This window comes from Callithrix jacchus, chromosome 15, assembly GCF_049354715.1.
Source record: "Callithrix jacchus isolate 240 chromosome 15, calJac240_pri, whole genome shotgun sequence".
Classification (NCBI taxonomy): domain Eukaryota; kingdom Metazoa; phylum Chordata; class Mammalia; order Primates; family Cebidae; genus Callithrix; species Callithrix jacchus.
The window spans coordinates 67,983,857-68,007,860 of NC_133516.1; the positions used below are offsets into that span (position 1 = coordinate 67,983,857).

The following is a 24,004-nucleotide window of genomic DNA, read 5'->3' on the forward strand; positions in this document are numbered from 1 at the left end:
TAAATTCTATGTTATCTATATTTTACCACAATAAAAAAGGCATTGTGTGCCCAAAAGGGGTTATTTCTCCTGCCATACCCTACACACTCAACTAAATTTCTGTGAGACCTGGGGCTTGTGGGTTGAATAACATCTTTCTCTAGCCACGATTTGCTGGGCAGTGTCCTGCTGTGAGCAAGAGCAAGATCCCTGTATTTAAGATCTAGGTTCAGCAGCATGTGACAAGTATCCAAAGCAATAGTGGCTTAAGCCAGACAGAAATTCATTTCTCCTGCATATAGTCTGGAGGTGGCAGTGTCAGGCTGGCTGTTGACTCTGTTCCATGAAGTTATTCAGGGAACCAGGCTCCTCTCTTGTATTCTGCCATCCCTAGGATGTTTCTCTCATCTATGTGGCTCAAGAAAGTTTACTACCACATCCACTTTAAGCAGCAGAAAGTAGAAAGAAGAGAAAAAGAGGCATGCTTTCTGCCTTTAAGAAACTGTCATTTTCTAGAAACTGTCATGTACTAGAAGTGGAATGCAACTACAACTTGCTGTACTGTCTGCCCGTCACATCCTTCAATGGGAAGTGCCCCAGAGAGATCTTGGGAGCCCCATGTTGAATATGATAGAGCCTCAGCATGGGTATAATCTGGATCCCTGCATCACTGCATGGAAGGCTGTCTGCCAAACATCTGCATAGGACTTTGCATCAGTAAGAATAAACCTCAAAGGTGTTAAAGTAATGAGATTTGAGGGTTTATCTGGTATAGCTACCAGCATTATCTTAACTAACACTGTCTTATGATTGAAGTTTGGGAAGCCAGATGACACTGTAAGACTGAGGCCAGGCTAGGCAATGAAAAGATGGCTCTAGAGTCCTGAGACCCATGTACAAGTCCCTTTGACCCCATTTACAAACTATGTGGGCTATTCAAATTCTTCCAGTCTTGGTTTGCTCAAACGTAAATTGGAGATAATGAGAATACAAACCACACTATTTGTTGTGTGGACTGAATGAGGGAATCTACAAAAGAGACAGCTGAGAAAGCTCTGCTTGGGGCTGTGACAGACACCTGTACCCTTGCCATTCTTCAAAGAGGAGAACAGATGGGCAGTTAGACTCGGGCGCAGCCCATCATAACTCACAGCTTGAGGTGCAGGAAATGGCCCACTGGAGGTCATTAATCTCTAAATCACGGCTGAATACCCAGACTCGGGCAGAAAGCCATCTGACTTGGATTCAGCAATATCTCTGATTTGAGACCTAAAATAGTCCAGCCAAGAACTTTCTTGGTTGGCTTCTGCGTACTTAAATTAGGTTTGCAGCATGGGCCAATTTCTTTCCCAGGTAGCCCAGAAATGAGAGTCAAGTCCTTCTCTCTTCATATCTCAACTGGACAGTGCTGGCTTAGAAAAGCGGGCACACTCACTGCTCGAGCTGCCACTCTGGGGAGTACAACAACCACACAGGTATCAAGGTCAAAGCCACAGATGCTTCAGAGGCTGCACAGAGAACGTAAGAATGTGAAGATGCTACGGCTCACATAGCAGCAAGTGGTGGGTACTGTGAGTCGTATGGCACATCAGGCAGGTCCACAGGCTCATTTCATCCCATAGCTGAATGAAAGGCTCAGATCTTAATTTACTGCCTTCCAGTGCCCCAACTTTTCGAGATCAATGCCCATTAATTGAAATGTAACATGAGTCACATAAGTAGTCTTCTTAGTTTGCTAGGACTACTATAACAAAAATACTACAGACTAGATGACTTAAACAAGTTTATTTTCCCACAGTTCTGGAGGCTGGATGTCCAAGATTGAGGTGTCGGCAGGGTTGGCTTCTCCAGATGCCTCTCTCCTTGCCTTGCGGGTGGCCACCTTCCTGTGTGTCCCCACATGGCCTTTTCCTTGGGCACAGGCACCACTGTCTCTTCCTCTTCTCATAAAGACACTAGTCCTATTGGATGGGGTCCTCACCCATATAACCTCCATTAACCTTAATCACCTCTTTAAATGTCCTATCTCTAAACACAGTCACATTCTCAGGAACGGGGGTTAGGGCTTCGACATATGAATTTTAGAGGAATGCAATTCAGTCCATCATAGTAATGTAAAGTATTCTAAAAGCCACACTTTAAAAAGTATAAAGAAAACAATGAGATTAATTTACTTAATCATTTAACCCAATATATGCAAATTATCATTTCAATATGTAATCAGTATTAAAATATTAATGAAGCATTTTACATTCTTTTAAAATGCTAAGTCTTCAAAATCTAGACTGTGTTATATATAACTCCATTAGGACCAGCCACATTTAAAGCACCTAGTAAGCACATGTTCTAGGTACTTGACACCCTCAAACCCACCAAGTGCTTTCCCATATCTGGGCCTTTGCCTACACTGTTCCCTCTGCCTGGAATAGCCTTCTCTCCTTTCCCCACTCATACTTCAAGGGCTTAGCATAAATGTTACCTTGTCCCCAAAGTCTTATGCAATCCCCCAGAAGGAGGGTTGCCCTTTTCCCCTGTGTCCTCACAGGACCCCATGCCCATCTCTGTTTGAGTGCTGCCATACCAGCTTATCTTTTTAATGTCACTGAAAGGCCAAAACCATTTCTGAGCCACCAACACATAGCACATTGCTTGGCACATGGTAGACACACACAATAGCCATTGCTGGTTTTAGGAGCAACTGGGGGCTTGCTCTGAGATGAAGGTATTAGATTCAGGAAAATTTAAAGTTCCCCCATTATTGTGTGTGTGTGTGTGTGTGCGTGTGTGTGTGATGGGTCACAACAAAGAAAGTGGTAGAAAACACTGCTTAGGGTGTTATTGTTTCCAGAGAGGCTCTGAACCACGAAGTTATGATTTGGGGCTGTATATAGATTTTACAGCTATTCAGTTCTCAGTTTACGATACTCTCTAAGAAATGTTTGGGACTTGATATACATCTACAAGGCACTGTAGATCTGAAGCTGATGGGCTTATAATCATCAAGAAATACATGATTAATTTCACAAGGGTGGTAGGGCAACTTGCCAACTGAGTGACCTAAGGGCAGTTTTGACCTATAATATGATGAGTCTTAGGGTCCTCCTGTTGCACAATTCCAGGGGGCACTACAGAGTGACCATGTGAATGGTGCCCCTGAAGTTGAGCATGCACAGCCTGTGTGGCTGAATGCAGTCATTCCGAAAGCCTACCTGTAGGTAAATGTAAACGTCTATGACAGGCCACTGACTTTAGACATCTGAGCCAGGATAGCAAGATTAAACACAATGAAACATAAGGAACTGTGTGCATTCACACACACAGATGCTGCCCACATCCAGAAGAACTGTAACACCGAGGCCAAGCATAAACTCAGTGTCTTGGAACTTGGAAAGTATTCTCTCATAGATATAGGCCCTCATAGGGGCTTTTCTTCCCAGGTTAGAATCCAGGACACAATGATTATTTTAAATGAGTCTTACAATATTGCCCAGGCTTGTCTCTAACTCCTGGGCTCAAGCAATCATCCCACCTTAGCCTCCCAAAGTGCTGGAATTACAGGCATGGGCCACCACTGTGCCCAGCCCAATCATTAAGTTTTAAGCCCACATTCATGGGCTTTTTCTTTCAGATGCAAAAAACTTTCAGTTTGTCCCATCTATTTTCTACTTAAATCAATGAGAGAAGGCAAATTTCGTGTGGGCGAAACCTCTTCTGGCTAGAAGAGGACTGAAGTGGGACCCTCTAGAATGTAGAGTGTAAGTCAGAGAACTGCGTGTGAATTATGGCTCCAACGTGTGATTTTGGACAAGTTGCTCAACCTGAGCTTCAGTTTCTTCATCTGTAGAATAAATATATTACCATCCCTACCCCACAATGCCATGCAGCCTAACAGAGACAGGATACATGAGGGCCTAAGCACAGGCTCTGAGACGTGTATCAGTCAGCTGTGCTGCATAACAATCTCAAAATCTCAGTGGCTTGTAACAATGAGCATTTACCTCTCATTCCTGTGATTGCAGGTTGGCTGGGGCAGCTCTGCTTTAGGCTGTGGATCTGAAGCTCTGGCTAAGGTATCTCTGCTCCATTATCTCCTTTTGGGGCCCAATCTGGAGAGGCAGCAACTACATGAAGTATGTTCTTTCCACAGTAATGTAGGCAGATAAGGGGCAAGCCCAACTATGCAAGCACATTTTAAACCTCTGCTTGGCTAATCTGAATCACATTGCTGAGCCCAAAGTCAAGGTCTGCAGAAGCAAAGTCTGTCAACCATAGGCCACAGGAGTGGGGATGGAGAATATGATTATGAGAGAGTGAGAAGTTGGGACCAATAATTCGCTACTACAAGTAGAAATAGTATACAAATAGAATTATCATCTGTTCATGTTCACTCATCCAAATATTGCAGTGGAACAAAATGGGTAGTTCTTATAGTATTTTCTTCTTTCAAAGAAATGTCTTAGGCATTGTGGCAGAAGATGAGTATATGGCATAAAGAGTTAGGAAATTGCCAGTGGGTACAGGGAAGGACATGTTACCAGGAGAGGTCACGCCCCCTTCCACCTTGATTCCAGCCCTAACAGTAAAAAGATCATGCCCTAAACCAGCAATGAAGCCATCAAAGGAAGAAATGTTTCTACAGCTACCTGACCAGGGTAACTCCTAAATCTGGTATGCAAAGGTTGCAAAATGATGCTTCACCTTAGAAGTTACTGTCATCAAGGAGCCCTGAGATTTGAGAGGGTAGAAAAATCATTCTAGAACTCACCTAGAAGGTAAGCATTAACAGGGGCTTAAGAGGGTGAGTTGTATCTGATAAGCAGAGCGGAGCTTCCAGAGAGGGGAAGCTTCTGCATGAGCAGAAGCCAATACCCAGTGGCTCAAAGCAGCAGACATTTATTATTGTAGCTTGGAAGTCATGTGGCTGGAGGATGGCTGATGTGATGTGGGTTGGGTTTACTCATACATCTGTGAGTCTGATGAGGCCTCTGCATTAGTCTGGGATTTCTTGGGGGCACCTCAGCAGGGGCCATTCTGCTCTGTGTGTATCTAGTCTTCCTCTTGGACCAGCAGACTGCCCTGAGAACATCCTTCTTGTGGTCATGGCAGAAGTCAAAGAAGGCAGAGCTTGGGATTGACACATGTCAATGTGTCAATTCTGCCTCATTTTAGTGGCCAAAGCAAGTCATATGGCTGAACTTGTGTTCTGCAGTGGGTGGTGCAAAGTTACATGGCAGATGGCATGCATACAGGGAAGGGTGAAGAATTGGGATCATACATGCAAACCTACTAGGAAAAGTCTGATGGTAGTAACAAGGTAAGGGTTTTACAGAATATTACAGCTGCAGACTCTCATGATTTGGAAATCCAATCTCAGACTCCAGTGATTGGGAAGTCCCTGTATGGTATCGCTGCCTTAAGCTATGACAGTTCAGCTTGTATGTCCACCTCTCTCGTGTGGCTCACCAGGCCTGGGGCAGATTATTCTGTCACTGAATGACACGTAGGAAGTTCTTCCTGGCATCTAACTCCTTCCTGCTTCCTCTCCAACTCTGGTTCACCATGTAGGCTTTTGGTTTGGCAGCCATCCACACATCAGAAGACAGCCTACTGACCCAGTGGTTCTGGTTTATCACACCCTAAGTGAGACAACTGTGGGTGCACTGGCACAAAGTGGAGGGGACTTTTACCCTCTCGATGGGCAGCTGTAGTTCTATTAACCCAGGAAATGTACCTGACAGCTTCCCTTCCCTCATCCTCATTTCCAGTCCTAGGTCAGGTCCTGTGAGTTTACCCTTCAATATCACTCTCCTCTCTCCAGTCTAAGCTGCCATCACCTCTTGCTTGAACCAGTACAGTAGCTTCTTCACTGACCCCCCAACCCCCCACCCCACAACCTCACCCTATAATCCACTTTTCACACTGTGGCAGAAATCATCTTTTTACAATGTGAATGTGCTCTCATGGCACCCACTGCTAAAAATGCACCACCTTCAAGCACATTTGTTCCACACCATGCTTTCCAGGCTTGACCCTGCAAGCATCCTCCAGAACCGCAGACCCTCCTTGTCCAGGTCACTTTTCTTCTTCCTCCAGGCTCCTGCTCATCTGTCACTTGCTTAGGGAGCTCTCCTGATCTCCTTGCCAAAGCCAGATTGCTGAATTACAAGCTCTCTAACAATGCAGCCCTCTCCTTTGCACATCGCCCAGCACCTCTAACTTCCATTTCTGTGATGGCTTGGTTAACAGCTACCTCCTCCACTATCCTGTAACGGGGCCTGCACACTGGCTGGTGAGGGTGGGGCTGATCTGTGATTCTTGCAGATTCCCACAGTGTAAATACAACCACCGTGGCAGATTTCAAGACCAATAATGGCGCCTCACAAAATCCCTGAAAATGCAATAATCAGCTGTCATGAGCTAATGTGAGCCAGTTCTGGCCTACCATTGAGGTGGGCCATGTATCTGGTATTGCTCCCTAGTGACCAATATTGCATCTGGAAAATAATTAAAGAGCCAAAGCAAGGCAGGTCACAGTGGCTCATGGCTGTAATTCCAGCACTTTGGGAGGCTGAAGTGGGCAGATCACTTGAGGTCAGGAGTTTGAGACCAGCCTGGTAAACATGGTAAAACCCCATTTCTACTAAAAATACTAAAATTAGCCAGGCATGGTGTTGGGTGCCGGTAATCTCAGCTACTTGGGAGGCTGAGACAAGCAGGAGAATTGCTTGAACCTGGAGGGTGGAGTTTGCAGTGAGCTGAAATTGCACCACTGCACTCCAGCCTGGGTGGCAGAGAGAGACTGTCTCAAAAAAAAAAAAAAAAAAGCCAAAGCATTTGGTGAATGAATGAATGCATGAGCAATGGTGAAGTTTAAATGAGCCTTCAGCACAGCAACTGCTATTTCCAGAAGATGGAAGACATTGAGTACTTGCCCCAAGAAAGGAATAAGGTAGGCATGACATTTCTGTTCTCTGAAGACTGCTTATAACAAACATGTCTATATCAGGTGCAAATTCAAGTGCTTTACAAATACTAACCCACTTAATCCTCATGACAAGTAACAGGTAGATACTATTAGTACCCTGATTTTACAGATAAGGAAATGGAAACTCAGAGACATGAAGTCATTTTCCAAGGTCATTTGGAGTTGGCTTTGAAATCAGGCAGTGTGACTGCAGAACCAGTGTTCTTACCCACTGTGCTGTGTTGCATTAGGGCCAGCCCTGGGGATAAGATGTGTATCCCATTTGTGTCCCAATCCCTGTATATCAACCCCACAGACAGTGTGTGGTCTTCAGCCTACTGTCCGTCAACAAAGAAATGATGAAGTGGCAAAGGTCTAGAAGTGAGGTCCTGCAATGAGGAAGCAGATGAGGGCTCTTTGGGATAAGAACAGAGTAAAAAGATTAAGCCTTTTAAAGGGCCATAAAATAACCAAGGAGATGGACTTTAAATATTTACTTACTAAATTCACATAGGAAATTGACCTGGTTAACTTTTACAAAGGGAATCATTCAAACTTGAGAGGTGAGTTTGCAACATTAGTATTTTTACAAGGTTCTTCCCTGCACGTGATCTCATTTTGCCTTGATGACCACGCTGGGACGTGGGCATAATTGGCTCATTTGAATGAAACAAGGACACCAGAGCTCAGAGAGATTAGGTGATGTACCCAACACCACAGAACCATCCATCAGCAGAACTGGGCCCAGGTCCCAGACCAGATGATGGCCAGCCTCAGCCCTCTCATGCTGGTTCAGTGTTACTTCCCAAGCAGGTCTGTAGAATCACAGCTGCTCAGAGGAAGTCAATTCCTGGAGCTAATTATGCTGAGCACCAGCACAAAGCGAAAATGTAATTAGTTTCAAAGGAGCTTTGCACAGATTCTGGAGTGACAGCCTAATATTGCAATAGTAAGATTCAGGAATATGTCTAACTTTTGATGTACTTGTTCATTCAACAAATTGACTCCTAGCTATGATGTGCCTACTCTGTGTAAGGACAATTGAGGTTGAAAATAAATTCCTTCCTTTATTGCCCATTTTTGTTTGTTTTTACAGTGAGGGTCTTGTGTGGTAGTCCAGACTGGAATGCAGTAGCATGATCACAGCTCACTGCAGCCTAGAGATCCTGAGAGAGTTCAAGCTCGTGCCATCCTCCTGCCTCAGCCTCCTGAGTAGCTGGGACTATAGGTGTACACCACCACATCTGGCTAAGTATTGTTTTAAAAATTGTAAAGATAGGGTCTCGCTGTGTTGGCCTCCCATTAGGGCTTTTAAGCAAGGGAATGACCTAAGCATCCTCCTTTTCCCCACAATAAAATCAATAGCTACCGGCCAGGCACAGTGGCTCATGCCTGGAACCCTTGCATTTTGGGAGGCTGAAGCAGGCAGATCACCTGAGGTCAGGAGTTCGAAACCAGCATGGCCAACATGGTGAAACCTCATCTCTACTACAAATAGAAAAATTAGTCAGGTGTGATGGCAGGCACCTCTAATCTCAGCTACTCAGGAGGCTGAGGCAGGAGAATCACTTGAACCTGGGAAATGAAGGTTGTAGTGAGCCAAGACTATGCCATTGCAATTCAACCTGGGTGACAAAGTGAGACTCCGTATTTTAAAAAAACAGGAAGAATAGCTACTGTTTGCAGAGCTTCTACTGAGGCTTTTAACCCTCACACCCACCCTATGAGGTCAGAAAAAATGTGAAGCCCACTTAACAGATGAAAAGCGTGAGGCAAAGAAGTAACAGAGCACCTAGGCAGAGTTGGATGTGAAGCCACATCAATCTGAATTCAGTGTACTCTAACCCTGAACACTGCAGGATCTTTGCTTTTAAACACAACCTGGGCAGCACATGGGGACAGAGGTTTGGGAGGCACCCACATTTACTTCAGTGGCTCAAGATATGAGAAAGGCTGAATTTAAGGAAAGAGAAAGGAGAACCAGAGAAGCAGGGACAGAAACAGTGGCTGCATCAGGCAATGCCAAGAAAACCACACCAGTGGGAATTTTAAGAAGCAAAGGAGGGGACAATGGTGCAGAAAGTTACCTAGAGGCCAGGCAGGATGGGGATAGAAAAGGAATGGTAGAATCTGCCAAACTGAGAGGGCGTCCAGGACTTCACAGCATTTTCAGAGGAGTGGTGGGGATGGGTGCCAGATTGCCGTGGGCTGAGGAACGTGTGGGAGGTGAAGACAGGGCTGGCAGCCTGTCAACTTACTCTTTCAAGAAATATGATAGTGCAGGGGGAGGGGAAGGGGAAGGGGAAGATGGTGGAAGGAATGGCTTCCTGGGGAGTTGGAAGTGGGGAGACACTTGAGCAGTTGTGAGCCAGAATGAAAGGAGAAGCTGAAGGCAGGAGTTTGAAGGATACAAGGAAAGGAGCCTGTCCCTGAGAGAGCTCCAGAGGGAGCTCCGAGGGACAGATGGAGTGTAGAGCTGGTGGGGGCTCACATGGCTGGACTTCTCCAGGCCTGTGCAATGGAAGAGGTGGAACTGTTCATCTCTGTGGCCCCCAGCAGCTTTAATCGTCTTTCCTTCTTCCTCTTTTCCTCTTTCTTCCTTCCTTCCTATCTAGCCACAAATATTTACTGAGCACATACTATGCGCCAAGTCTTGTGCTAGGTTCTGTGACTATTACAATGAACAGGATAGTGTATCTCATCCTTACGATTAAGTCAGGAGACAAATAGTATACAAGATGGACAAATGTGTTTATGTCTGGACATTATGTGATAATACTAACAATGTCTAATGTTCATTGGGCACCAATGTACCAAAAACTTTATAAACATCTTCTTAATAACCTTTCACCTAAAAATCCACCCCCTACATTAAAACTTTGCAGAACAGGAAACTGAGGCACAGACTGGCCAAAGTCACACAACTTAGATTCACCTGTTTCCAGACGCAAGCACTTAACCCCCACACGGTCCTGACTCACTACGCTGAGAGCCGCAGACGCCAATATGAACAAGACCTGCAGGGTGTCTACGGCTGAGAGAAAGCCACGAGTCCATTTACTCCCCTTTCCTCAAGGTATGGTCCCCGGACCAGACATATCAGCATCGCTGGGGAGTTCGTCAGACTTGCAGGCTCTTCAGCCTACTCCAACCTATTAGACCGTGATGTGCAGTTTAAAGAAGACCCGCAGGTGCCTGGTGTGTAAGTTCAGGTTAGAGATGTGTGGTCTGGAGCCCATTCCTCTCATTAGAGATGGGAAACTGAGGCCCAAGCGTCTGAAGGTTATGGACCGTGGTAGAACTTTGGGGTTTGGTGAGTGGAGCCAGCCTAGGCCTGACTGGGCGCTCCACGCTTGTCCCAGCAGGCCAGTGGCGAGGGCTGTGGGAAGGACGGGCGCTGCAGGGGCTCGGCGCGCGCAAGGTGCTCGCGGGCTCCCGGGCCCAGCCGGGCTGGGGTGGCGTGGGCGTCCTGCGGGCCCGGCCGCCGCGCCGCGTCCCAGTCCCGGTCTCCGCGCGGCGCGGCCCGGCCCGGTCCCTCAGCTCCACCCCCTGCCTCCCCCTCCCGCCCGCTCGCGCCTCCTGAAAAGCCAGCCCGCCCGGGGCGGCGGCGCAGAGCCGGGCGGGCGCACGAGGCAGCCAGCGCGGCCATGACGGCGGAGAAGGCGCTGCCCCTGGGCAATGGGAAGGCTGCCGAGGAGACGCGGGAGTCCGAGGCGCCGGGTGGCGGCGGCGGCAGCGGGGGTGCGGCGGCCGCGCGCGACCCGCGCGACAAGCGCGACAAGGCGGTCCACGAGCGCGGCCACTGGAACAACAAGGTGGAGTTCGTGCTGAGCGTGGCCGGGGAGATCATTGGACTGGGCAACGTGTGGCGCTTCCCCTACCTGTGCTACAAGAACGGAGGAGGTGAGGCGACAGGCGACGGGGAGGAGAAGGGGAGGGGGCGCCACCCGCCCGTGGGGGCGGGGAGCCAGGGGCGAGCACGAGACCCCCTCCCGCGCCTGCGTGGAGCGGAACCGACGCGCAGAACCTCGACTCCAGGCACCTGGCGTGTGAGCTCGCCCCGGAGCGCGGCCCGCCTGAGCCTGTGCGCACGCGCGCGTGCCTGTTCGCACCTGAGGGTTCCACCTGCCAGCGCAGGGACTTGCCCGCGTTCTGTCCCCAGTATGAGGTGCAGACCGAGGCCGGGGAGCCCTTGCTTTGGGTACCCACCCTGGTGTTTCTCGGGCAGGGGACAGTTGGCGCCTTTGAGTCTCAGCTTTCCTAACTGGGAAAACAGCCTGTAGGGAAGGGACTCCTGATGATCAAAGTGGTCTCAGCTTTTGCGCACTTACTGAAGTGCCGGGCACCTTTGACCTATATCATCTCATCTCATCCTCACCGTCACTTCCGTAGGCAGGGTTATACCCATTTTGCAGATGAGGAAGCTGAGGGTCAGAGAAGTCTCAACCAAAAATAAAGATGGGATTCTGACGTCAAAGGCCTTGTTTTAAACGGGGACTGGACTCACACCAGGGAGAACTTTTAGGTGAGGCGTTGCTCTGTGCTTTCCTGCTTAGTCTTTCATCTGCTCTTAAGCCCATTTCTAGGGCATTTGAGGCCCCTCCGGTGGAAGAACTGGCGACAAGCAGTTTATTTTACCGGTGTGAGAGTCACCCACGACGAACAGCAGCAACACTGATTTAATGTTTATGCTCTGCCGTAGAGATGTAGAAAGGGAGAGGGAAAGGATGGTGATGAGAGTTTCTAGCGGTAGCCTCTCAAAGTCAGTACGGCAAAAGATGCAGCAGTGAATCCATAACTCTCCCAGCTTAGGGAAGGGGCTCCAGCCTTCAGGACCCCCTCCTGTCATACCAGCAGGACAGCTGGGCAGGTCCATGGCAAGGGATCTTGTAAAACCTTCTTTGGTGGCACAGTTTCTCCAAGGAAGAGTATGTATCTGTGTATTCCCTCCTTTCTCTGCTGTGCCCCTCCCCCTCCAGCAAATTCCCAAAACTAGTGAAGGTGGCTCAGAAGTTGGCTGGCAGGGACCATGCTGTGAGTCTGTGCAGAGCAGGACTTCCTGTGCGAGCAGCTGCCGGGAGAGCGAGAAGGGCACTGCTTGGCCCAAGCCCTTTCTTTGGGGACATTCATCCTGAAGGCACAGGCTGCTCCAAGCCTGCTCTGCACTGGCAATGAAGTGGCCGGCGGTGTTGGTGGCTTGGCAAGGAAGAGAGAGGGAGTAGACTTAGAGACCCCCAACGTGCCCTGTGCTCTCAGCAGTAATCCCGCCTCTCTTTGCAGATTCAGTGTTTGTAAGCTGCCTCCACTTGGAAACCTGTGGAAACCTAGGGTAGTCCCCAGGCACAAATTGTTATAACATCTTTAAAAAAAATGCAGGAAATTGTGTCAAAACAAAAAGCATTTCTAAAGGCAGAAAACAGGGTAAATTGGGTTAATTACAAATTCTGTCACAGATTTTTTTTTTTTAAAGGTTGTGGTGAGTAAAGTTTTTAAAATGAGTCATTGTTGTTTTTTTTTTCCTACTCTGACTTGCCAAGAGTTTCCATGGGATACAGAGATCTCTTGGTTTGATTGAGTTCATTATCCTAAGGATTAGTAGCTTTGTGAATACACAGGTCAAAAGGCTTTCCAAAAGTGTCATTCATTAGATTCTAGAGGGTTCACAGGTAAATAACAGCATGTTAGCGGACCTGCTGCAGCTGTTTTAATCACCTCGCTTTAGATTTGGCAAACAGATCCACTTATCTCTTTTTCCACACTTTTTGCTTTCTAACGCAGTTGGGATATCTTCTTCTCAACTGTTCACCTTTTTAAAAAAGCATCCACACTGCCTTACTTATAGATCACAACAATAGTTTAAAGTATTTATTTCCCAATATGAAACTTTAAATTGACTGCTTGCCCAGAAAATCTAAGACCCTTTTGAACCCTGTGAGATATGGTCGTGCTATCAGGATTGATCAAAATTGTTGCTATTAATCCTTGCAGTCAAGGAGACTTCATTTAGCAAAAAGCACTTTCAGTTAAAGCCTTCATTTGTGAGATCAGATGGTGGCAAATAGCATGTGTTTTCATGCTTTGTTATTAGACAGGAGGGATAGAATGAGGGATTTGGAAAAATCCCCATTCTGGGTGTAATAGCTCATGTTCCCCTCACTCAATTTGTTTCACAGAAAGGCCCAGGCAATAGCTATTGTGTGTCAAGATAGAAACACTAATGCTTAGGGTGGTCTTTTCCTGGACTGATTCAAAGCCAGCCTTTGCTAGATAGATTCTTGTCGAAAACTCCTTGCAAGTTGACACCACACCTGGGCCTCACGTGTAGGGGTACTTAATTATTTGAGGCTTGATACTGTTCATTGTATAATTTCCTGAGAACGCTTTTCTTTATGAGAAAGATTGTTTGCTGGTCACTTGCGAAGTAAATAAGAGGAAGGGATGCCCCTCACCTGGTCTGTTGAGGTCACTTTAGAATGAAAAAGAAGGGTGAAACATTCAGGGAGGGAAGGAATTTGACCCATGCTAGAGGATGAAATGTAAATTTTTTAAAAATGAGCAAATGAAACACTTTGTTTTACATTATCATCATAGCTGCATTATAATTCTATATATGAGAAGCAGCGCGATTATTAAAAACTGAAGCTCCATTTTGCATATGGAGAAGTTGAGGCTTGGAGATGTGAGGCAGATTTACACAAACCTAGCCCTGTTTTTGACTCTGGTCCTCATAATGGGAACTTGAACTCAAGTTCAAGGAACATCATGTCTGGGCTGTAGTCCGTGTTTATTAAGGAGTTCTTGCACCAAGTATGAAATGGCAGGGACAGTTTTCATCTCATTCCTTTGCATCCTTACAGGGGCGTTCCTGATTCCCTATGTGGTGTTTTTTATTTGCTGTGGAATTCCTGTTTTTTTCCTGGAGACAGCTCTGGGACAGTTCACGAGTGAAGGTGGCATTACGTGTTGGAGGAAAGTTTGCCCTTTATTTGAAGGTATGTGTTGAGTTAATGAGAAAATAAAATTTTGCCCAGGGAATGTCAACTGCAAAGGCAGATTGATTTGGAAAGATCGACTCAAATTGCTTCCTTTCTTTTGTCATGAATTTCAGGCATTGGCTATGCAACGCAAGTGATTGAGGCCCATCTGAATGTGTACTACATCATCATCCTGGCATGGGCCATTTTTTACCTGAGCAACTGCTTCACTACTGAGCTACCCTGGGCTACCTGTGGGCATGAGTGGAACACAGGTATGGCCCCACGGAGGTCTCTCTGCTGGTCCTGCTGGGTGACCTGGGATTAGGGTGTGTTCATGCCCTCCAGGCCAGTCCTGGTCCCTGGCCTCTCATTGTGAGTTCAGTTTTCTAGGGTGGTCTTGCTGAAACCAGGGTCAGCTCTGCACCTGTTGTGGTACATTCTGTGAGTTGCAGCCCTAAAGCCTGAGCTGAGCATTGGCCCAGGGACTGGCACGGTTAGGAGAATGGAGATGTTCTGTCCTCTCTTTGTCCAATGCAGAGACTGAACCCTTTGAGGGTAGGATGGGGGTGTGAGGAAGAAGCACTAGACCTAGACTCGGGGGAGGGACTAGGGCTCTAATACCAGTCTTGCCTCTAGTGTCAAGTTTTCCTCTGTAAAATGGGTTAGACCAGATCAAGGGCTGGAGGCAGAGGACTTACAGGCCAACCAGGCTTTAGATCAGTAAATGGCAAACTTAAAAAATGGATTTGGTTGCCAAAATTTAAAAATTGGAAGACCTTCACATGAAAAATTCAGATTTCCATCCTCTTAAAAACTTAAAAGCTCTTAGACACCACACCCACCTTCCTGCTTGATAGCAGTGGCTGCAGCCAATAGATGGCTATTGCCTTCAATGACACATCTGTCCCTGAGTTACCACAAACCCCACCCAGCTCACTTTATTCATTTACTTTATTGATTCAACCCAGCTGACATTTGAATTCAGCCCCCATACCCATCCCTGCTAGAATGGATAATCTTTTAGATTATTTTTGATTCTGATATACTGTTTGTTTTTCCATATCTTCTCCTATTAGCATTGAGTTTTATAATCCAAGGAAGGCATATCTCTGCCAATCACTTTCTAAGCTGGCCATGCTTGCAACAGACATCACTAATCGATTGTAGCACTCTTTTCTTCTCAATGTAGTCTTAGCCTTAGAACCCTTCTCCAGTAGCGATCCAGATAGCTGCTGCCTTTTAACTGGAATTGGCACATACAATTTAATCTATTCACCATCCATATGATAACCTGTGGTTAGGTTGTGTCGGAAGTGGCCAGACATCCTGAGGGCTGAGATCCAGTAAGATTGGGTAGGATGTTGGTGACCAGCAGAAGGAACAGCAGGTGCTAGACCTAGCAGATCCTGCAATCTGGTTTCTAGTTCTGTGTGATACCTGACTCTGCCCTACTCCCCCAACCCCTGGTGGTTGCATTTTGTGGAGCATTTACTGTTTCTCTCTTTAGGGTTACCTTTGCCCAGGGAACTCACAGGGATGTTTATCAAACTAAAATTCAAGGACATTTTCTTAGAGGCTTGTGAGTCCTCTAGGATAATTTAATTTTGTATACTTATTTTGAGAATACTTTAAAAATATCCATATGTTCTAGATGATCTGAGCAAACATCTTGTAACTGAGGACAGTCAGGAGATTCCAGGGGCTGATTCTATGCATGTTTATAATTTAAGATGCATTCATGGCAAATAGAATGATGGTGGCCAAGGGAAAAAGAGCAGAAAGATTTCATTCATAAATAGAGCATTGGTACTAAGTGAAATCCAGTTGAGAATGCAACATACCATGGGAATGAAAGTTTTACAGAAGTGTAACCAGAGGAAAATGGTGGAATCAAATCTCAAATAGCGCGTGGAGGAATAAACCACTTGATCTCAACAGATTCAGCTTCTTACATGTCAGTTTCATTTTTCTGTTGGGAAAGCAATATAATTTTACCAAATGGCATTATCCTACACATCCACTTTCTGTTATTACTTTAAATTATGTTGGTTCTGTAGTTTACTTGACATTTTATTTATAAATTTAATTTGTCTTTTATCATTGTATGAATACTATAATCACAGACTTTATAATTCATTGTTGATTTGTACATGGCTAAATATTTTAATAAAAATGACTGGTCAACTTGGGTGTCTGAGAAATTTTTTAACTCTAGGAAGAAAAAAAAAAGAGAAATCCTATTTTAGGGAATCTGATAAAAGCTAAGGTCTCCTGTCTCCAGGAAAATACACAGGACACATTCAGAAATCTTACTTACAATGTCAGGTTTCCAGGCTCATCTCAAGGCTGACTGAGGACCCCCACACTACCTCCTTTCAGAACATAGTTAGCACTTGCCAAGAGGAGCAAGAAGCAGGCAGACGATTGGGATTTTCCCCAGTGGACTGCAAACTGGCTTGCGATCCCGTTTCTCTAAAGACATATGAATACTTGCAATGTGTGAAACATCGCATATAGGAGGTGATGCCTGACCACAGAGATTACAGATTTGGTTTGGAGCATTCGTACGTATGTGAGATGGAAGACATGCAAGGGTGAAGCCAGCCAGGCACCTGCTCTGTGCTGGCCATGGTGTGGGGTGCAGGGGCCTCTGAGGTGAATGGATGATACAGGAGGCCTTGCCCTCAGGGGCTCACAGTCTGGTGCCCCAGGTATCTCTAAACAGAGGGGCATGGGTCCCATGGTGATGGACTTTTCTGGGCAATACCATGGCAAAGTAGAGGAGCCTGGCTGGAGTTGATTCTCAGTTCTATCCCCAACTGGCCAGTGACTTTGTAGAGAAGGAAGAGGGTACAAATGGGGGTCCCTTGACTATTTCTGAACCTGAGATTCTTTCTCCTTAAAATAAAGGGACTGGAGAAGATGATTCCTTGAAGGGCCTTTGAATTCTTACTTTCTTAGATTTCAGGGGAGGGAGATTGGGGTTAGGCCTCCTGGAGAAGGGGTTAAGGCCCAGGGGCACTGGGCCTTGAAGGATGACAAATACTAGGTTGCTTTTACTTGAGATTAAATCTCCCTGGGACATCAAATTTCGTGAAATGAGAAGAGGCATTCAGTAAGTTCTTTCTGATTGACTGAATCAAGTGGGAATGAAGAAGCCAGGGATTCTTGACACATGTAGGCTCATACCATTTCCTCCAATCATCACATCTTGATGAGACAGCTGTGGCATCAGCCCCTTTTTACATAAAGAAAAACTGAGTCTCAGCTGCATTACTGCCCCAAGGTCACCATATACAACCCATTCCTTTAGTCCCTCTATTCCACTAGGGCCCTTCAGCCAGACAGATAAATGCTACTGGTGGGTCTCAGGCAGGGAAGTAGGAAAAAGAAAAGAACATTTGGGAGCAAGAGTAGAGATAGTTTGATAGGGAGTGTTGGGTGGGAATGGGAGAGAGAAGGCCCCCTGCTCCATAAACCTTTCCTCCTGTTCTAATCAATCCAAGCCTCTTAACTGTAAAGTATTGATTTTCACCAATGCCCTTTGAGGCATGTTTACTTGGAGCAGCCAGATGAAAACACCTAGTTGCACATCAGCTCTGAATGTTTTTCAGGATTCGACGTTCATGGAGGTTGATTTTCTTGTATTTCTTGTCTTGTTTTCACTGTAGAGAATTGTGTGGAGTTCCAGAAACTGAATGTGAGCAACTACAGCCATGTGTCTCTGCAGAATGCCACCTCCCCCGTCATGGAGTTTTGGGAGTAAGTGGAGAACTTGTTTCCTTTGGCCTGTGGGGGCTCTGTCCTGGTTCTGCTCAGTTGGTCTTCCCCTGATTCCTAGAAAAAGCCTGATCTTTCTTCAAGCCTGGCACTTCCTGGCTTCTGTGGGCATTCGATGGCTTCGGAAGCAAGAGTGCAGATCTTCAGAGGTTTCCCAAAGGGGCAGCTGAGAGAAGTGTTTTCTTGTTCTTTGATAACATGTTAGCATGCATAGTTGCTTATTAGGGCAGGAAGTGCTTGGTGAGGGGATAGACAGTTTAAAAATTCATTTTGAGCAAAAGAGGAGATGTAGCCTGTTTGCAATAAGCTAAGTCAAGAGTGTATTTAGCCTGGAAAGCATAAGTCTCTAGGGGGAACAGGTTAGCTTTCTTTCAGTTGCTGAAGGGTCATAAGGAAAGGAAGGAGATCAACTTTAATGGATAAAGATTATGAAGAGGCAGATTTCAAATGTGCTTAGGGAAGAACTTGGTCTCACAGCATAGCATTGTCCGGAAGTACTTCAGAAGGCTGTGAGCACCCATCCCTGGAAGTGTTTGACCAGTATAGGGTTGCCATTGCTGGGGGTGTGTCTGTTGCCACTGAAATTGTAAGCAATACTTGTGTGGATGGGCATTTTCCCAGAAATTGGCATAGTTTTATCAGAGTTCCAAAGGATCTGAGACCCTTATAGGGCTGCTGAGTATGATTGTGTACATTACACACTGAACAACCCAAGGGGCAATCATTTACATTATGAAATATACATTCCAGAATTGTGTGGTGCACAATCTATATAACCATACCCAGTGGCCCTGGCTTGCAAGTTTGTTATAGAGGTAGAAGGATCCCTTGCCCCAGGTATTGGAGAGAAGTTTCCTGTATAGGTCAAAGGCTGGATTAAATGCTTTCTGAAGCTTTGCAATCTGAAAAGGCCTGCCTTCATTGAAGAAGCCTCCCTTACCCTGATGATGGTGTGGTGGGGCAGTGATTTTTATTTTCCCAGATACCACCCGTCTTCTGCCCTCTCTAGAGATCATTATGCTGAATTTAGATTTGCCACTCTCATATACATCTTTATACTTGTTCTACATACATATATGAATATGCATGAAAAAGCACCTAGGTCTTTCTTGCATATTTTAAAATTTTTATGTTGCTGGTATCCATTACTTACATTTTTTATAATAACTTTTATTTCTTTGCTCAATATTGGTTCTTAGATGTATCCATATTGGTACATGTAGGTTTGCTTCTTTCATTTTTCTACTATAGAGTATTTAATTGTATCAATGGCCTATATTGTATTTATTCAGGTCCTCTTAATGGGCATTCAGACTGTTGCCCATTTCTCACTATTATTAAGCACACAGAGTGAATGTCTAGTCTGTGCTTCCTTGAGTGGAATTGCTGAATTGTAGGGTACACATTATCAGTTTTATCATGTAATGTAACATTGCTTTTTAAAGAAATTAATAAATTATTCTAGGCCAGGCATGGTGGCTCATGCCTGTAATCCCAGCACTTTGGGAGGCTAAGATAGGCAGATCATCTGAGGTCAGGAGTTTGAGACAAGCCTGGCCAACAGGCTGAAATCCCCTCTCTACTAAAAATAGAAAAATTAGCCAGGTGTGGTGGTTTACGTGTATAATCCCAGCTACTCAGGAGGTTGAGGCAGGAGAATTGCTTGAACCTGGAAGGCAGAGGTTGCAGTGAGCTGAGATTATGTCATTGCACTCCAGCCTAGGTGACAGAGTGAGACTCAAAAAAAAATAATAATAATCTAATTTACAGTCCAAACAAGAGAGTGTGAGAATTTCTATGGCTTCACATTTTGGACAGCACTTGGTCCGTTCAGTTTTTGTTTTGCCAGTGTACTGGGTATGAAATGGTATCTCACTACTTTAAATTCACATTTCTCTGATTACTTATGAGGTTAAGCACCTTTTCATGTTTTGTTTTGTTTTGTTTTGTTTGTCTGTTTCTGCTATTTGATTTCTATACCTGTGAACTTCAGGTTTATGTTCTATTTGGATTGTTTGTCTTTTCTTAAAGATATAAATTGTTGGTACATTCTAGATATTATTATCTTTTCCCACTGTGTGGCTTTTCTTTCTTATTTATGGTGTACAGAAATTTCCATTTTATGAAGTTGAATTTCTCAATTTTTCTTTTTGGTTTGCATAGCTGGTGTCTTATTTAAGATATAGTTCCCTAACCAAAGTTGAAAAAAATTCCGTATTTTCTTCTAAGAGTTTTACAGTTTCTTTTTCACATTTAGGAATATAATCCAACTGGAATTTTATGTTTTTAATGTGGTATATATTAGGTAGAAAATCAGGTTTTAAAATATAAATAACCTATTTTCCCAGCAGGACTTACTGATCATTCATTCTTTTCTGATTTGTAATGCAATCTTCTATATATAATTTCCTTTAACCACAAGTCTGTTTTTAGACTCTGTTCTGTTCCATTGATCTCTTTGTCTATATCTGTGCCCATACCACACCTATTGTTTTATTGTAAGTCTTGAGCTTGTAAGGCAAGTATCTCACTTTGTTCTTTTCCAAATTGTTTCAGTCTTCTAAATGAATTTCAGAATCAGTTTGTTGAATTAAACAACAACAACAAAAAAACTCTGTGGGAATTTTGATTAAATTGAACTCATAGGTTAATTTGAGAAAATCTGACATCTTTATGATTGAGCCTCTCTGTCCATGAACATAGTATAGCTAGTTCTCCATTTATTTAGGTATTTTAAATTGCCTTACAGAATAGTGCTATTTAAATGTGGTCTGCAGAGTAGCATCATTTGAATCACCTGGTTACCTACCCCAGACCTACTGAATCATAGTCTCAAATAGAGCATCCATTAGATATGTGCTTGAAAGGAGACTTCTCGGCTGAGTGGGCCTGTGTGATCTTTCCCAATCCCATTGGGCTGCAGTTTCCTGGAACAATGTCAGAGACTCGTATTGGACCTGCACATTTGGGGGTCTGCAAAACACAGTTTCTGTGCTTGTTTAGAAAGTCCATCCTGAAGCTCCAGACCACACAAGGTCTCTGTGTCAGTTACTGTTGTTTTTGCACCATTCATTTTCTTTGTAACATGTATGGAAAAGCTTAATTAAATCATTATTGGTATAATGTAATTGTTCATTGTCTGTATTCCCCAGTAGGCAGACATGAAGCAGCACCTTGTCTGGTTTTACTCATCACTGCCAGGCTATGGAAGGCCCTCAATGAATATTAATAGACTAGATAGGTGGTTGAGGAAGGCAGAGAGTCAGGCAGTATGTTCTAGAAAATACTATATGAGAAGAGTCAAAGTGGTCTCTGGCAAGAACACATGCTGTCATTAAGCCTCTCACCCAACAGCATTGATTAATTCCAGGACCCCTTTGCAATATCCATATTATCCACTCATTTGGACACCAAGTAGTAGGCAAGGGCAGTTTGTCTGCCTGCTTGTCAGTATGGACCATTCGGCCAGCTACTTGGTTACTCAAGATGAAAGTTCATGGAAAAATGAACCCATGGTTCTAGTTTTCTATTCAGGTTGCATCTCTGTCTGTGTCATCCATGCAGTGTTGAATCCTGTATCCTAAGAATACTCAAATACTAGTGGGGCACACACCCCTTCGTACAATGATGCTTTTGCCAGACACTTCTAATTCCTCTCTCCCCTGAGCTGAGATTGGAATATAGAGGTCATGTGCGATGTAGATTATGTGAGATGTTCGTATCATCTTATGAAAAGCTTTTGAGCCACATAAGTTTGAGAAGGGATGAAAGCTGTGTCCTTCTGTGAGAAAGTGAGAATATCCATTTACCTTTGTTGAACCCAAATTCCCAAACTTATTTTTCTATGGAATAAACTAGAATCTCTTCCCTCCCTCTGCCCCTGCCCCAGTATACTCCACCCACTGAATGCTAGCATTCCACTAAATGCAGTCTGGGAAACACTTTGCTAGGAATAAGTTCTTCCTTAAATTCAGCCAGGAGTTGACTTCTGAAGCTTTGATAGAGCATACCTAATTCCTTTTCTGTGTGACAGTACTCTTCAAGTATTGGATCAAGGTTCCTCAAACATTTCTTCACCTCTCTTTGTTGTTTCCTTGTGTGGCTGGTTTTGTGAGCTCCTGTTGTCCTTTTCACACTGCCTCTAACTCCAGGGACCTCAGTCAGGGCCACATTGCTTGGTCAAAGTAGACTGCCTAGGCTGTCTGCTTTTATAGTTCATTCATTTGACAAACGTCTGAGCTCCTGGTGCACATGAGAAAGACACAGTGTCTTATTTAGGGGAAGCAAAGGTGGAAGATAAGGTTCTAGTCTCTAGAAGCAGAGGTGAGACAAGCCCACAGATTACCTTAAAATCATTGACACGGCACTACTTCTCTGTTGGCGACTGACCATGGCTTTGCCTTGGCCATGGGCACCTGGCCTGCCCACCCCCCATCTTGAAGTTTCATTTCCCTTTTGAGATATAATTTAAATTACTGGCTTAGCCCACGAGAGAAGCTCAGGCCCTAGATCAGTCCTGGATTCTGAGTCTTGTGGGGGTCCTATAGGGCCAGGGCAGCTTGCCTTCCTAATGTCAGACTTCAAAATTAGGCCATCCTCGTTTCCCTTAGTAACCCATTATGCATCTGGCATCCGTGCATTTATCTAAATGTGTCTGCAGTTCTAAATTTTGAGCCTGTACCCTCTGGTGGGATTAAATGCTGTTAAGTGCGTAACCAATATTGTGGTATCAAATGGACATTGATTCAACTTCACTTCCCTTTTTCAAGCCCCCAAGTCCCACTTGTCCAGGGTTTGGGGAGCAACTCCATTCTTGCTGTGTATACAATCAAAATTGTTTTTTGCACAGCGTCCATTCAACAAGCACGTGTTGAGCACATATTGTGTGCTAGGCCCAAATTAAGCTCTAAGGGTATTCAGTTCTATTTATTCAGAAGGATAAGGCCCTGTTTTTCTGGTTTATCTTCAGTGGAGGAGTTTTGTTCTTAGTGTTTATTTTTGAGTCACATGGATGTTTTAATTGATTTTCTTTGGACATGAGATTTGGGATCAGAGGAACTGGAGTGCAGGCTAGTTCTTTATTTGGGACTGGGGTGACTCCCTGCCTCTTTCCCAGGCCTATCTTCCCCTCTACCAATTACCCTCCTCCACACTGTCCTCCTTTCTGTCCTTCAGATGTACAGGCCTTGTCCCAGCATCAGTCTCTTGGCTTTTGCTTTTCCTTTTGCTTAGAAGATTTCTCACCAGATCCTCTGTGTCTGGCTTCCTCTTATCATTGAATCTTAATTCAGATGTCATTGTCATCTGGGGAGCCCTCCTTGACCATACCCACTGAACCCACACCCCAGTCCCTCTCAACCCCATTACTCTTTCTTCATGTCCACATAGTTCTTATCTGAACTCCTTCTATCTTTGTTTATTCTCTCTCTTTCTCCATCAGAATTTAAGCTCCATGCTGGCAAGGACTCTGTCTGTTAGGTTCACTATGGTCTTGCCAGCACATTCTAGGTGCTCAATAAATATTTGCTGAAATGAATGAATGGAAAAGTGAATGAATGAATGAATATTTCTTACACCCTCATAGTTCAGTGTCCTCATCTGTAAATGGGAAATGATGACAACACCCACCTGCAAGCTGAGATGGGATGAAACGAGACCTCTCCTGTAGGAAGCCAAGCCCATCTTAAGCTCTTTGGAAGGGTTTGGATGTGTAAGTAGATTTTTTGCAATTGGTTCTCCCATCTGTGAAATGGGGATTAACCTTGCTCCCTGCCTTACCAACCTCTCCAGGCTGCTGTGAGGATTAAATGAGATAACGTATTCTAAGAACTTTGATGGGTCATAAGTGGGGTACCTGTGTTAATTCTGGCTACTGGAGGCATAGGGTCCCTTCCAGCCCCATCTCTGAAGGTGCAGAGTTATGGTTGGGCTCAAGCTGCCAAGGCCTGTGCACAGTTGGCCTGTGTGCCTACAGTAGCCTTCATGCTTCCTGCTTCAGCATCAGAAGTGCCCTGTGGACCCTTTCCTTGGTCAGCACTGCACACTTTGTACTGACATCTAGTTCTACTAGTTTGGATTACCTGGCCCTACCCTACCCCCAACATGTCACCCCATAGCTAGGGTATAGATTTTAGCAGCAAGTTCTAGAGACCAGTTTAAGCAGCTGTCCCTTCCACCTGCCATGTGTGTGACCGTGGGCAACCCATAGAGCCTCTGTCTGCTTCTCTGAAAATGGGATGATGGATGGTAAATGTACCTACCTCTTAGGCTTGTCGAGTGCATGGAATGAGGTGATGCTTACAAA

The 24,004-nt window shown here is 45.0% G+C and overlaps 1 protein-coding gene across 2 annotated transcripts in view; it reads left to right on the plus strand.

Annotated features, from left to right (window-relative positions):
- The first annotated feature begins 10,552 nt into the window (after positions 1-10,552).
- SLC6A11 (solute carrier family 6 member 11) overlaps positions 10,553-24,004 on the plus strand; it is a 118,296-nt gene continuing 104,844 nt past the window's right edge. Inside the window, exons 1-4 of one of the 2 annotated variants that reach the window (XM_035276299.3) lie at positions 10,553-10,846; positions 13,801-13,935; positions 14,052-14,192; positions 17,592-17,682. In XM_035276299.3, the coding sequence (XP_035132190.2) occupies positions 10,591-10,846; positions 13,801-13,935; positions 14,052-14,192; positions 17,592-17,682 (623 nt within the window). In that variant the 5' untranslated portion in view covers positions 10,553-10,590. The remainder of the gene's footprint in view (positions 10,847-13,800; positions 13,936-14,051; positions 14,193-17,591; positions 17,683-24,004) is intronic. The other variant, XM_035276300.3, reaches the window with a different exon arrangement.